This window comes from Eptatretus burgeri, chromosome 12 (assembly GCF_056783735.1).
Source record: "Eptatretus burgeri isolate ZD-2024b chromosome 12, Ebu_testis_v1, whole genome shotgun sequence".
In the NCBI taxonomy this organism is placed as follows: domain Eukaryota; kingdom Metazoa; phylum Chordata; class Myxini; order Myxiniformes; family Myxinidae; genus Eptatretus; species Eptatretus burgeri.
Window position 1 is genome coordinate 21,791,689 of NC_140972.1, and position 12,565 is coordinate 21,804,253.

General features: G+C 42.0%; 1 protein-coding gene across 7 annotated transcripts in view; it reads left to right on the top strand.

Annotated features, from left to right (window-relative positions):
- LOC147015234 (SH3 and PX domain-containing protein 2B-like) overlaps positions 1–12,565 on the top strand; it is a 155,083-nt gene that overhangs the window by 135,856 nt on the left and 6,662 nt on the right. For all 7 annotated transcript variants that reach the window (XM_085849799.1, XM_085849800.1, XM_085849804.1 and 4 more), the window contains 4 exons: positions 709–823; positions 4,615–4,847; positions 7,523–7,572; positions 8,185–8,310. In XM_085849799.1, coding sequence (XP_085705925.1) covers positions 709–823; positions 4,615–4,847; positions 7,523–7,572; positions 8,185–8,310 — 524 coding nt within the window. The remainder of the gene's footprint in view (positions 1–708; positions 824–4,614; positions 4,848–7,522; positions 7,573–8,184; positions 8,311–12,565) is intronic.

The following is a 12,565-nucleotide window of genomic DNA, read 5'->3' on the forward strand; positions in this document are numbered from 1 at the left end:
AAACTTATCTTCCTCCTCCTTATCCTTTTTTTCAATATATATATATATATATTTTTTTTTTTTAACCAAATTTCCACTTGTCTGCATTCCTTTGTTGAATAATAGTGTCTCTGAGAAATTATTTTGAAACTTTCTTTGTGAATTTATGTCTGGTGTTGGCTTAATGGTTTGAGTGGTGGGCTTGGGATCCTAGGTTCCTGAGTTCAAATCCCACTTGGCTGTTGAATTAATACCACGTGGGGTTGACTCAGCCTGTTATCCTTCTGAGGTTGGTATACTGAGTACCAGCTTGTTGCTATCCTGTATTGGAGTGAAAACCCGTCCTGGATTGTGCTCAATAACTCAGGAGACTGCTTAGACAGCACCAACGCTCTGCATCGAGTATGGTCCTGATGGATGGATTGTGAATTGGTGAACATTGTTTTTTTTTTTTTTTTCTCTCTCTCTCTCTCTCTCTCTCTCTCTCTCTCTCTCTCTCTCTCTCTCTCTCTCTCTCTCTCTCTCTCTTTCTCTCTCTCTCTCTCTCTCTCTCTCTCTCTCTCTCTCTCTCTCTCTCTCTCTCTCTTTCTCTTGCTTTTTTTTTATAGCCACTTATTCTTCTCCTTTTGTATTTCCTAAATTTAATAATAGGGCTTCAAAAGTCAGTCTCTTCCTCAATGTCCCTTATCCTCTCTTATTCCCTCCTCCTTTCCTCTCTTTTCACTTAAGAATACTACGAGGCTCTACAGCAGCACATTCCTCAGGATAAAGATGAGGTCTCGCTGGAGAAAGGATCCTCAGTGGAGGTTTTGCAGAAAAACATGCAGGGCTGGTGGTTTGTCAGGTAAGTGTTTTGTATTTGTGGCAATTGTATAAAGTCATCAGTTAAGAATTATGCAAGGAGGAAGTGCATTGCATTCGTACTCACAAGGTCATTATGTACAACACACGAACTGCTGAATCTGGGCGAAGCTTGTCTATCTGTCTATTTATTTATTGTTCATACAGAGTCGAGGCTCGTGGAAGAGCTAGTACAGTGAACAGATCAGGACGTATCAGGATGCAAAAGGAATAGTAGAGACACATGCAAAATAAACAGTAGAGAGAGAGGGGAAACACCAACGGTGGAGTTGAAGTTGACGGCCAAGATGGATATGGGGAGGAAAAGGGCGGGGGGGGTGGAGGCAAGAGAGGATGCATGGGGTGGACAAAATGGATGCAGAAGGAAACCTTCAGGAGGGAAAACTGGAAATTTGGAAAGAGGGGGGACTGGGTGGGGTGTGGTGCGGTGGTGGTGAACAGCTGTCTTGAAGACCTGGAGGGAAGAATGAGATTGAAGAGAATGTGAAAGTTGGTTCCACATGTGGGAAAAAGTGATCCTGAATTTAGGTAGTGTCACCAGTAGGGTGTTGGTGGTGGACCATGTGAGCCCTGCAGAAACGTGTGAGGGACAAAGCATGGAAAGATCAGAGGGTACAAGACCAGAAAGGAGGCAGTAGAAGATGAAGAGATCACCGACCTGTCCAAGATGGTGAAGTGATAGGCCCATGAACTCAGTTTCATCGTGGGAGATTCCAGTATTCTTGAAGGCCTGAGTTTCCACAATGTCAAACTGAGCAAGATGTGAGGCAGGGGAGCCAGCTTAGAGGGAAGAGCAGTACTCCATCAAGCTGCAGATGAAGTGAGACCCAGGAGTTTGATTTACTGAACTCTCTCAAGAGGATTGTTAAGAAAGTGCATAGGAGGGTTTGCCAGACAGTCCTTTTGGAGGGAGATAGGGAGAGTGTGAGATTCGTCTGGATTGAAAGACATATTCCAAGTGTTTGACCAGCTTGTGATTTTCTTTCAAGGTCTGAAAAGAGGGAAGAGGCTGCAGCCTGCCTGTTGAAGGATGAGGGATGTCAGGGCACAATGTGGAGTCCTCATCAAATAGATAAAGTTGATTTTTTTGGCTAGTCAGAGAGATCATTGATGAAGATCAGGACTAGGACTGAGCCCAGAACACTGATTTGGGGCACTCCAGCCTTGACAGGGAGAGGAGATGAAAGGATTCCATTGAGTGCCACACATTGGCTGAGAGAGTAGAGGAAGTTAATAATCCATGTGTGGAGTTGGCCGTGGATGCCAGACTGTATCAAACACAAGAGATATGTCCAGAGAAATGGCCCTGATCTCATGTCTGACATTTAGGGCCTCCATCCATTGGTTGGTGAGGAGAAGAAGCATGTCCAACATGGAGTGACCTGGTCTGGATCCAAATTGGTGATCTGAGATGAGATTGTTGGAGAAAAGTTAGGTTTTAATGTCAACTGTGATGATGGATTCCATGACATTGCTGATGATTGGAAGTAAGGTGATAGGTCTGAAGCTAATCGGTTTTTGTACCTTTTATATTTAATGCAGTGATGTTGATGGATTTCCAAGCAGATGGAAGATGACCGAGGGCAAATTACAGGGTAAAAATGGCAGCGAGCATTTCTGCAAGACCATCAGAGCAGGTTTTTAGGACATGTGAGCTGATGCCATCCGGTCCAGTAGCAGAGTCAGAGTCGAGAGTTGTAAGAACCTTCTCCACATTCTCAGATGCAAAAGACAGAGCCCAGAAGCAGTCGGGTATGACAGGGAAGAATGGGTACTGAGAGTGAGAGGTTGGGAACACAAGATTTGGAAGCAAAATCATAATTGAGGCATTCGGTCTTCTCACGAGCGGAGTCGGCTGTGGTGCCATTCGAAGAGATGGAAAGGATGGAAGGGAAGCATACACCAGAGACAGACTTAACAAGGTGCCACCAGATTTCAGCAGAGGGAGAAAAGTTTGAATGTTCAATATTGAGTTTGGACAGATGTTTATTTCTTGCTCTCCTGAGAGTGGACACACACTTGTTGCACACTTTTTGGAATGCACTGAGATTACCTTCGGTTGGATTTGCCTTCCAGGAAGAAAAAGAAAGTTGTTTCAGAGCAACTGCCTGGTGATAGGGTTCCATGCGAGCTTGATCGGAGAAACTGATCACCACAACATTCAATCATGAACCATGGGTGGGAAGAAGGGGATGATGACTGAAGTCAAGATGGGATGAATCTGTGAAGGAGAGAGGGGGAGAGAGAGAGAGAGGGGGTAGAGAGAGAGGGGGGAGAGAGAGAGGGGGGAGAGAGAGAGAGGGGAGAGAGAGAGAGGGGCGAGAGAGAGAGGGAGAGAGAGAGGGGAGAGAGAGAGAGAGAGGGGAGAGAGAGAGGGAGAGAGAGAGAGGAGAGAGAGAGAGAGAGAGAGAAAGAAAGGAGAGAGAGAGAGAGAGAGAGAGAGAGAGAGAGAGAGAGAGAGAGAGAGAGAGAGAGAGAGAGAGAGAGAGAGAGAGAGAGAGAGAGAGAGAGAGAGAGAGAGAGAGAGAGAGAGAGAGAGAGAGAGAGAGAGAGAGAGAGAGAGAGAGAGAGAGAGAGAGAGAGAGAGAGAGAGAGAGAGAGAGAGAGAGAGAGAGAGAGAGAGAGAGAGAGAGAGAGAGAGAGAGAGAGAGAGAGAGAGAGAGAGAGAGAGAGGGAGAGAGAGAGAGGGGAGAGAGAGAGAGAGGGGAGAGAGAGAGAGAGGGGAGAGAGATTGCGGATTCAAAAAATCGAATATAGAGAGAATTTTCAAAGAGGGAATCGATGACTTCACAATCAACAGCATTCGGCGGAAAACCGACAGCCGGGTCCTAGATGACGTGCTTTACTTAACTAAGTCCATGAGTTCAGGACGTTTGTTCAACTCTGCATTTACGACTTTTATCCTGCCATGTTGTTAATCTGTTGATGGAGGTAATATAGAAACGATGAATATGTCAAATCGTTCATGTTACTCATCCGGCACGATGTGTCAAGGCCAACAATCTAAAACGACCGGTCTCAAACCCTACCATGGGCACCCAGACACGCCACCAATATGAACTTAGCTGTTGAATGTGGCACAAAACATCCAAAGAATCTACCGTAACCGAGTATTGTGATCCGTCCTGTCCCCCATACCCATCGTAGACGGGTATCTGCTAGTTATTTTAAAGGAAGAAAAAGTGTTTATATTTCATAAAGATTCAGTTTGTAGATACTGCGAAAAGAGGGGGGGATGTATAACTAGAAGTATGGAGAAGGAATTTCAAGTAGAAATGAGATTATCGAGTGGAATTTTTTTTTTAATTTGTTTTGATTTTTTGAAGTTAAGAGGGGAAAAAGGATAATGTTGAGGAGATACAAGGAAGATATGCAGGAAGAAGGAAGCAAAATGAGGACCATGGAGACGAAGAATTTTGGCAATTTCTTTCCGAGGTGAGGCCGTGTCAGGCCTTGAACAACACGAAGCAAACTCAAGACATAACAAACAAATCCAAATTGATATGAAATATTGCACAGGGTACAATAGCAATGCCTAGATGAACACGACATAAAAACAAGACAAATTTGGTTCTGAAAACTCAGCTTTTGTAAGATGGAAATTGGCAGCTCAGTTTTCACCAGCACGTGCAGAAATCCCCGAACTGGAAAATTTGGGTTAAACTTTCCTCCCAGCTGACCGCACAATGAAGGATGGATAAGTTGTGCCTTCGTTTATCACATTGGACATTATCATTAACCTGTGCAATGGTAATTATAGCCATGTACTCACAGGTGCCATGGGAAAGAAGGATGGGCACCTGCATCCTATCTGCGGCCTGCTAAGGAGGAGGCTGTCTCTCACTTGGTTGCTGACAACCCTAGTGCAGCACGAAGGTTGAGTGAAGAGGGAGCAGCGTTAACCAGCAGTGCCTCTGTTATCTTGGGGTTCAGCACTGGAAGGAGCGATGAGGACAGACCAGCAACACCTGTGGTTGCAAGAGTAGCCCCACAACAACCTGCTTCAGGTATTTGGTGTCTTTTTTTTCTTCTTTTATGTAAAGTGGTCATCTTTAGGAGCTTGAGAGGATATTGATATGCTTAGCCATAACCTTGCCTCTGCATTATCACAACCTTATTTTTTTTCTGATAAAGTGCTGTGCAATTATACCAGTGATGTAGTCATGGAAGGGAGGATGGATTGCAAAATTTGGATAACAAAGGGAATGTGATAATGCTGTGATATAAATATGATAAAGTTCTCCAACAAACTTCATCTCAGTCATCTGAGGGACTCTCAAGGGTTGCGATGTAACGGTTTCACTGTCTGGATGGGACTTGACCGTATTCAAAGTTCACTCCATAATCAGATACCATAAACCATTTTGTGAGTGCGAGACGATACCTGAGCATCATTTATTCATATTAATATTTATCCTTGTTACCCACTTTTTTGTAAATACTGTTTTCAAGTGTACAATCACTCAAAACAACTGCAATACTTAAAAAAATAATATGAGTTTCATTCCAAGGAACTTCAAGCTAGGAGGAAACCATTATGCCCATCAAAGCCTGCACTATGGTTGTTTATCCATGCGATATCCCTTTTAAATGCTGAGCATCAATCACGGAAGCAGTGCTTACCATTTTTAGTCTTTGGTATGACTCAACTCGGCTGGGATTCAAACTGCCGACCTCCCACACTCAGAGCGGCGGCTCTAACCATTAAGCCACCAAGTCTGGTCACCTTACTAATGTAACCAGCTTTGTCGGAAAAATTTACAACCAAGCGTCGTTAAAAATACAACCACGCATCCTGAAGCTCACCTGGATCAGGAGCAACAGTCACTCAAACCCCCTGCAGACTCCCTTTGACGCTGATTTTTTTTCTTAATACCGTGAATAAACCTTCGTACATCATGGATGATTAAGGTTGTGGTCATGTTTAATCAAAATTGTGTGTGTAGTTTTGGAGAAGAGAGCAAATACTTATTTTGGGGGAGATCAAACCCAACCCCTGTTCACCCTCCAAAAGAGTTCAGATTTTGATGTGGTTAATATATCTTCATGAGGCATCAAATATCAAGCTTCTGGCCAAGTTTCATCAAAATTGTGTGTTTGGTTCAAGCGATAATGATTGGTGTTTATGGACTGACTAACTCACTCACTCACTCACCTACGGATACTGCAACCATCGCATAAACTCACCAGACTAAAGTCCAGGTGAGCTAATAATTGTTGTAAATTTTTCCCAAGACGGTTTGTGATTCAGAGAAGGGGAATTGAATTGAAGAAGCACGATAGGTGACATCTTTGGGCAAATTGGGTGGAAGCAAAGGTACAGCTACATGATGGGGTTGATGATCAAATAACTGACCAAATACAGCACTGGAGTATCATGAGGAACAAACAGACAGAGATGGAGTCATCATGCCTGGTGTTGGCTTAGTGGTTAGGGTGGCGGCTTGGGATCCAAGGGTCCTAAGTTCAAGCCTTGTTGCCTGCTGAATTAATTCACCAGGGGTTGACTCAGCCTACCATCCTTCCGAGGTCGGCAAAATGAGTACCAGCTTGCTGGGATGACCGAGTCATTCAAGTATCCTGCGTCAGAGTGGCGACCTGTCCAGGATTGTGCCCAATAGCCAAGGAGACTGCTTCGGCAGCACCAACGCTCTGTACAGAGTATGGTCCCAATGGATGGATGGATGGAGTCATCAGGAGGAACTTGGATATAGGATTCAGGATTCAGCTGCTACTCCTCTACCCTCAAACCCATCCAGACAATTTTACTGAGATAGTTATTCTTCAAATATTTATATACCTATATAAATGAAAGTTGCACTATTGTGTCTGAACAGGGTAAATGTCATAACCACAGCACATATAATGCTGGATGATGCCTCATTTGAGAGTTCTTGAGTCCAGACAGTGCATGCAGAGATCTAAAAATATTGATATTCATTCAATTTTGAGTTTTGTGTATTTTTGTCCCAAGGTTGCGCACAAAGGTGGTGTATAGGCTTGGGGTCGCTGGTTAACACACCGACCAGAAGTAAAAAAAAAAATGATACAACCACAAACTATTCAGTCAAGATTTGGGGTTGAAGACTTGGGGCTAGGAAGGGGGTGGGGGTTCAGGACTTGAAGTCACATTTTATATTATGTGAAATTTCCACAGGTCCCTGCTATCATGCTGTCAAATGACATTCCGAGCAAGCTCCTTAAATATTCCACACTCTATTGGCAACATATTCCCTTACAAAAGCCTGGTGGAGCTGGATTATCTGATGGTATGATTATATATGGCTATTGTGATCGTCTTGTCGGGAAAGTTTGAGAAAGCTATAATTTGCATTTTCATTTATTCCTCCAGCTTGGTCATTAATGAGCTTATTATCATTTTATTTAAATGCACTTGTTGTATTTGTCTGAAAGTCATGGCTTTGAGAAGGGTGGCAGCGACCTTTTGTATTCGTCATTTTATGCCATTTAGCGAAGCAACTCTGCACAATTGTTCCAAATCTTTCTCAGTTTTTGGTTTCACAACTTGCCTCATCAATATATGCATTTCAGACTTGGCATCAATGCTCCTTGTGATTCCTCAATGAAGTCATCTGACTTTGGTTAAAGTTTTTTTTTTATCATGAAAACAATTTGTGTTTATAAAGACCTCAATGCTTTTTTGTGCTCTCCCCTTGTTCAGAATCACCAAAGTTTAGACAACGGCCTCCTCCTCGGAGAGACACCACGCAGGTAAGATTTCAGGAGTTGCTGCATGAATGTTAACTGTACAGTCACCCAAGTGCTGAAAACTGCAAAATTTTCTAGGAAATGATATTGTTTTACCATTTTGATTTTGCTGTTAATTTATAAACCTAAATTATTGGAGGGAGCCAGATGCCTTGCTCTAATATTTTTGGAATGCATTAAACTTCCCCTGGGGATATGGTGTGCCGTCATTTCCTTTTTTTAAAGTATTTTTAAAAAAAAACTTTCATCAAACAAAAGCAGCAATTCAAATGAGATTTCACATTTATTTGGAATGTTTCCATTCATAACAGGCACACATAGATCTGTGTTAATCTGGCCTTTGCAATAATGGTCCTTCTTTAGCTTTTTGTATCACCACAGTTTTTGTGTATCCACAGTTTTCATGAAAACTTCTGAACATCCCACAGACTTGCATTACCTCTTTTTGATTATTTTTCCACTGACTTTGTTAAATGCTAAAAAGTTAGTGCCTACATCCTACAAGTTGTGTTACTTCAATGACTTTCTCCTTCCTCTTGCCTTCATGTCCAATAATCCGCTCTCAAACTTTCATCTTTCACCATCACATATTGTCATTCTCTCACTCTCCTGTAGCCACGAGATGTGCATTTTCCAGCACCACCAGAAGCTCCTCTAGTAGAACCAGAGTACTACACCATTGCTGGATTCCAATCGAGCATCGCTGATGGCATCAGCTTCACCGGGGGTCAGACACTTGAGGTTGTGAATATAACCTATTGCGTTTGGATATTGTGTGTCGAACCGATCCGCCTCAAATTTCCAGGAAAGTATGTGTGTGTATAACATTATAATAAGTAGAAGATGGAGAAGTGCTGTGTCATCTGCCTCCACTGTCAGGTGCAAACTGTGGGACAGATCATGAACTAACTCCTTGTGACAAATTACGAATCAAATTGAGAAATGTGAAAAAAACAAACTCCGACCAGATATGACCTTGAAATCGTATCTAAACAATATGCAATACAGTTTTTAAAAAAGATCGTTTTGCCGAGTGGGAATTGCGAACTGAATGTCAAATTGTGGCAACAGGTTGTTGTTGTTGTTGTTGTTGTTGTATATCCACAGACGGTTCTCTCAATCAGGCCCATGGCATGGATACACACCCGAACAATCTCTCAGGAGTGACCCAGAGGTCCCACACATCCAAAATGGTGTAGCACTGCCTTCGTGGAGAGAGAGAGAGAGAGAGAGAGAGAGAGAGAGAGAGAGAGAGAGAGAGAGAGAGAGAGAGAGAGAGAGAGAGAGAGAGAGAGAGAGAGAGAGAGAGAGACAGACAGACAGACAGACAGACAGACAGACAGACAGACAGACAGACAGACAGACAGACAGACAGACAGACAGAGACAGACAGAAACAAGAGTGAGTGGGCCTGTCATGTGGACTGATCAGGGCTCTGACCTTGTCAGGCGGTAGGGAAGATTTGGCCCTTGACTTGCATTGGGGGTACAACCATGGCGAAGAGGCATCCCTGATAGTTGCTGGCAAGAGGTTGAAGACATTGTAAAAGCAGAGGTGAAAACAACATCCCGAAAGCAAGCAGAAAGAAGAAAGTTCAATGGCTGTCAGAAGAGGCAATAAACATTGCAGACAGAAGAAGAGATCTGAAAACCAAATGGGCATCAAGAGAGGACATTAAGCAGCTAAATGTTAGGAAAGACAAAGAGGACTATTTTAAAGAAGCATGCATAAAGACAAAGTGGAAGGAAGAAGTGATCCTTTTACAAAATCAGAGAGATCACAGGAAAGTTTAGGGTCAAGTGAAAGAAAACGCAGGTGAAAGAAAGATGGAAGGACGATACTGAAACCCTCTACTAACGAGATAGCAATATGATTGCAATCCACTGATATCTATTATACTGACTGGATAGTGGGTCGGGCACGTGGGATGAAGTCACTGGACGCCATATTGAAGCTCGCTTAAAACCTGCAATCCGCACATGACACACGTGCTCCAATGTTGTGTTCGCATTCATTCATCTGTAAAATGCTGAAAATGAACTGCACAAACAGACAATACCGTGGATATGGAAAGATGTTCCATCTCTAAGTCCTTATTTTTGTTGTATTTATTTTGAAATGAGAGTGGAGTATAAGGTTTTAAACAATTGGTCTTTGATGCAACTTTGCCGTGCCCATGGCGTGCATTGGTCTGACCATCCAACACTCATACGGATCTTTGAAAACAGAACCCAAATCGTCAATTATAAAGTTTCCTAAAGATTTTCTCATACGTGGTCATCCATAATTATAGTGAGTGTAAGATGTTCCTTTTTTATTAATTGTTCCACAAAAAATTGTTTCTATTAAATACAATATTTAACTAGAAAGCATCTGATAATGCAAAGCACATCCACGTCCACTTTGTACTCAAACTAAACTTGATGAAAATGACATTAAAAATAAAAGTTACATTGTATTCATTTGTGTTCTCTACAATGTCAAAATAAAGGTTTTTTGAAGATTCGATGACAAAAGCTCAATTGGTAAAAATGTTAAGACCAAGACAGACACACAGAATATCAATGGTAAACATGGTAAACAAGGATTTTGATTAAAACATGTATGGCTTGTCTACCACTTCACCAATGATACTTATCCTTGTAATCCTTTACTCCCAATTGGGAGTAGAAAAAGATTGTTGTTTCAAATTTTTCTGATCAGCGGTTTCAGAGATATAATGCTTTAATTTTTTGCATTTAATCCAAGGTGGCTGCCATATCACAGGACCGATGACATCACAATTATAATTAAAATATTCTCCATGGGGGGGGGGGGTCGCTCATACCCTGAAAATTTTGTGTCAATCGGACAAGTGGTTGCTGAGAAAAAAATAATGTGAAAAATAATAGAGCAAAAAAGGCCAAAAAAGGGTTGAACAATCATAATAATAATAAGGAAAAAACACATAAAACGACAAAGCCCCCATCATCGTAGTAATTTTCCTGTGTGGAGTTAAAGGGCTAGCCCATATTTATTTACAACTAAAATAGCCACCAGTCTACCAGTCGGCCATCATTGATCAGATCGCAAAATAAAGTTAGGTGTAAGTGTATGCCATCGTGTACTGTTCTTGTGCCACGATTTAACAAAATCAGACCATGCATGTCCGAGAAATGGTTGGGGACATGTTGAAGTAACAAAATGGCCGTCAGTCGGCCATCTTGGAACTGATCTCAAAAAAAATGATGTGCTTATGTGAGCCATCATTCATTTTCTGTGTCCCTAGTTTGAACAAGTTCAGTTTATGCATATCAGAGAAATGGTTGAGAACGTGTTCGATACTGGTTTTTTTTTTTTTTACTAAAATGGCCACAACTCCACCAGTCGGCCATCTTTCATCGGATCACAAAATAAAGTGAGGTGCACATGTACGCTATCATGTACTGTGCTTTTGCCAAGCTTGAACAAAATCGGACCATGCACGTCTGGAAATGGTTGGGGACACATTTAAGTAACAAATGGCCGCCACTCGGCCATCTTGCATGTGATTACAAATAATAATAATAATAATAATAATAATAATAATAATAATAATAATGTGCTCATGTAAGGGAACATTCATTATTATCTGTGTGCCAAGTTTAATCAACATCCGTAAATGCATGTCTGAGAAATAGTTGAGGACGTGTTCAACCTCGGGTGTTTTTTACAACTAAAATGGCTGCCAGTCGGCCATCTTTGATCACATCGCGAAACAAAATGATGTGCTTATGTGTGCCATCATATTTTGTCTTTCTGCCAAGTACGAATAAAATTGGTCAGTGCATGTTCATGCCTGGTGTTGGCTTAATGGTTAGGGTGGTGGGCTTGGGATCCAAGGATCCTGAATTCAAATCCCGCTCAACTGTTGAATTAGTACCAGGTGGGGTTAACTCGGCATGTTATCCTTCCGAGTTCGGCAAAATGAGTGCCAGCATGCTGGTATCCTGTGTCAGAGGATTGTGCCCAATAGCCAAGGAGACTGCTTAGGCAGCACCAACGCGCTACACAGAGTATGGTCCCAATGAATGGATGGATGGATGGATGGCTGGATACACGTTCGAGATATGGTTGCAGACGCATGCACCCACGGACATGAAAATCGAGACTAAATCCATAAGCCCCCTTTTTTGACTAAGTCCAATGGGAGCGAATAATAATAATAATAATAATAATAATAATAATAATAATAATAATACTTCATATTAATCACTGCATCATAGCAAAATCCTTGGTGCGTTATATTGATGATATCCAGTTTATCTGGTCAAATCCTCCCCGCTGTCTCACACAGTTCCAAAATGAATTAAATTTGATGCATCCAACCATCAAGTTTACTTACAATCGACAGCTCAAAGTCCGAAGTTCACTCCCTGGATACATCACTCACTCTTCAAAACAACAGACTTGAAACACAACTATACACCAAACCAACAGACACACACTCTTTACTTACCTTCTCCCATCTTCATCTCACCCTAAACACACAATTACAAGCATACAATGTGGTCAAGCAATCAGAGTAAGATGCATCTGTTGAACAAAAAAGGCAGAATAAACTTTTCTCTCCCAATTGGAAACACATTTTATTGCAAGACACCATGATCCTCACTCTGTAAAAGTAGCCATAAACAGAGCAAAGTGTATACCACGCTCAGACCTTTTGACTTACAAACCCAAACCTGTAACTAACCGTGTACCACTGTTAACCACCTACTTACTGCCCTACCACATACCGATTGTCAAGTATTTTGAATAAGTCCCTTCCTCACCTCCATCAGTCAGAAACACTCTGCACCACATTTCCTGAACCTCCACTAACATTATTTTGACATGGCCGTACACTCGAGTAGCCTTTTGGTAAAAGCAAAGCACCCACAGCCCCTCGGGAAAGAAACTAAAACTCCTAACTTCCACAAGTACACAGAAAAACAAAGCATTATACACAAACATATATGAGAAGGAAACAAATTCC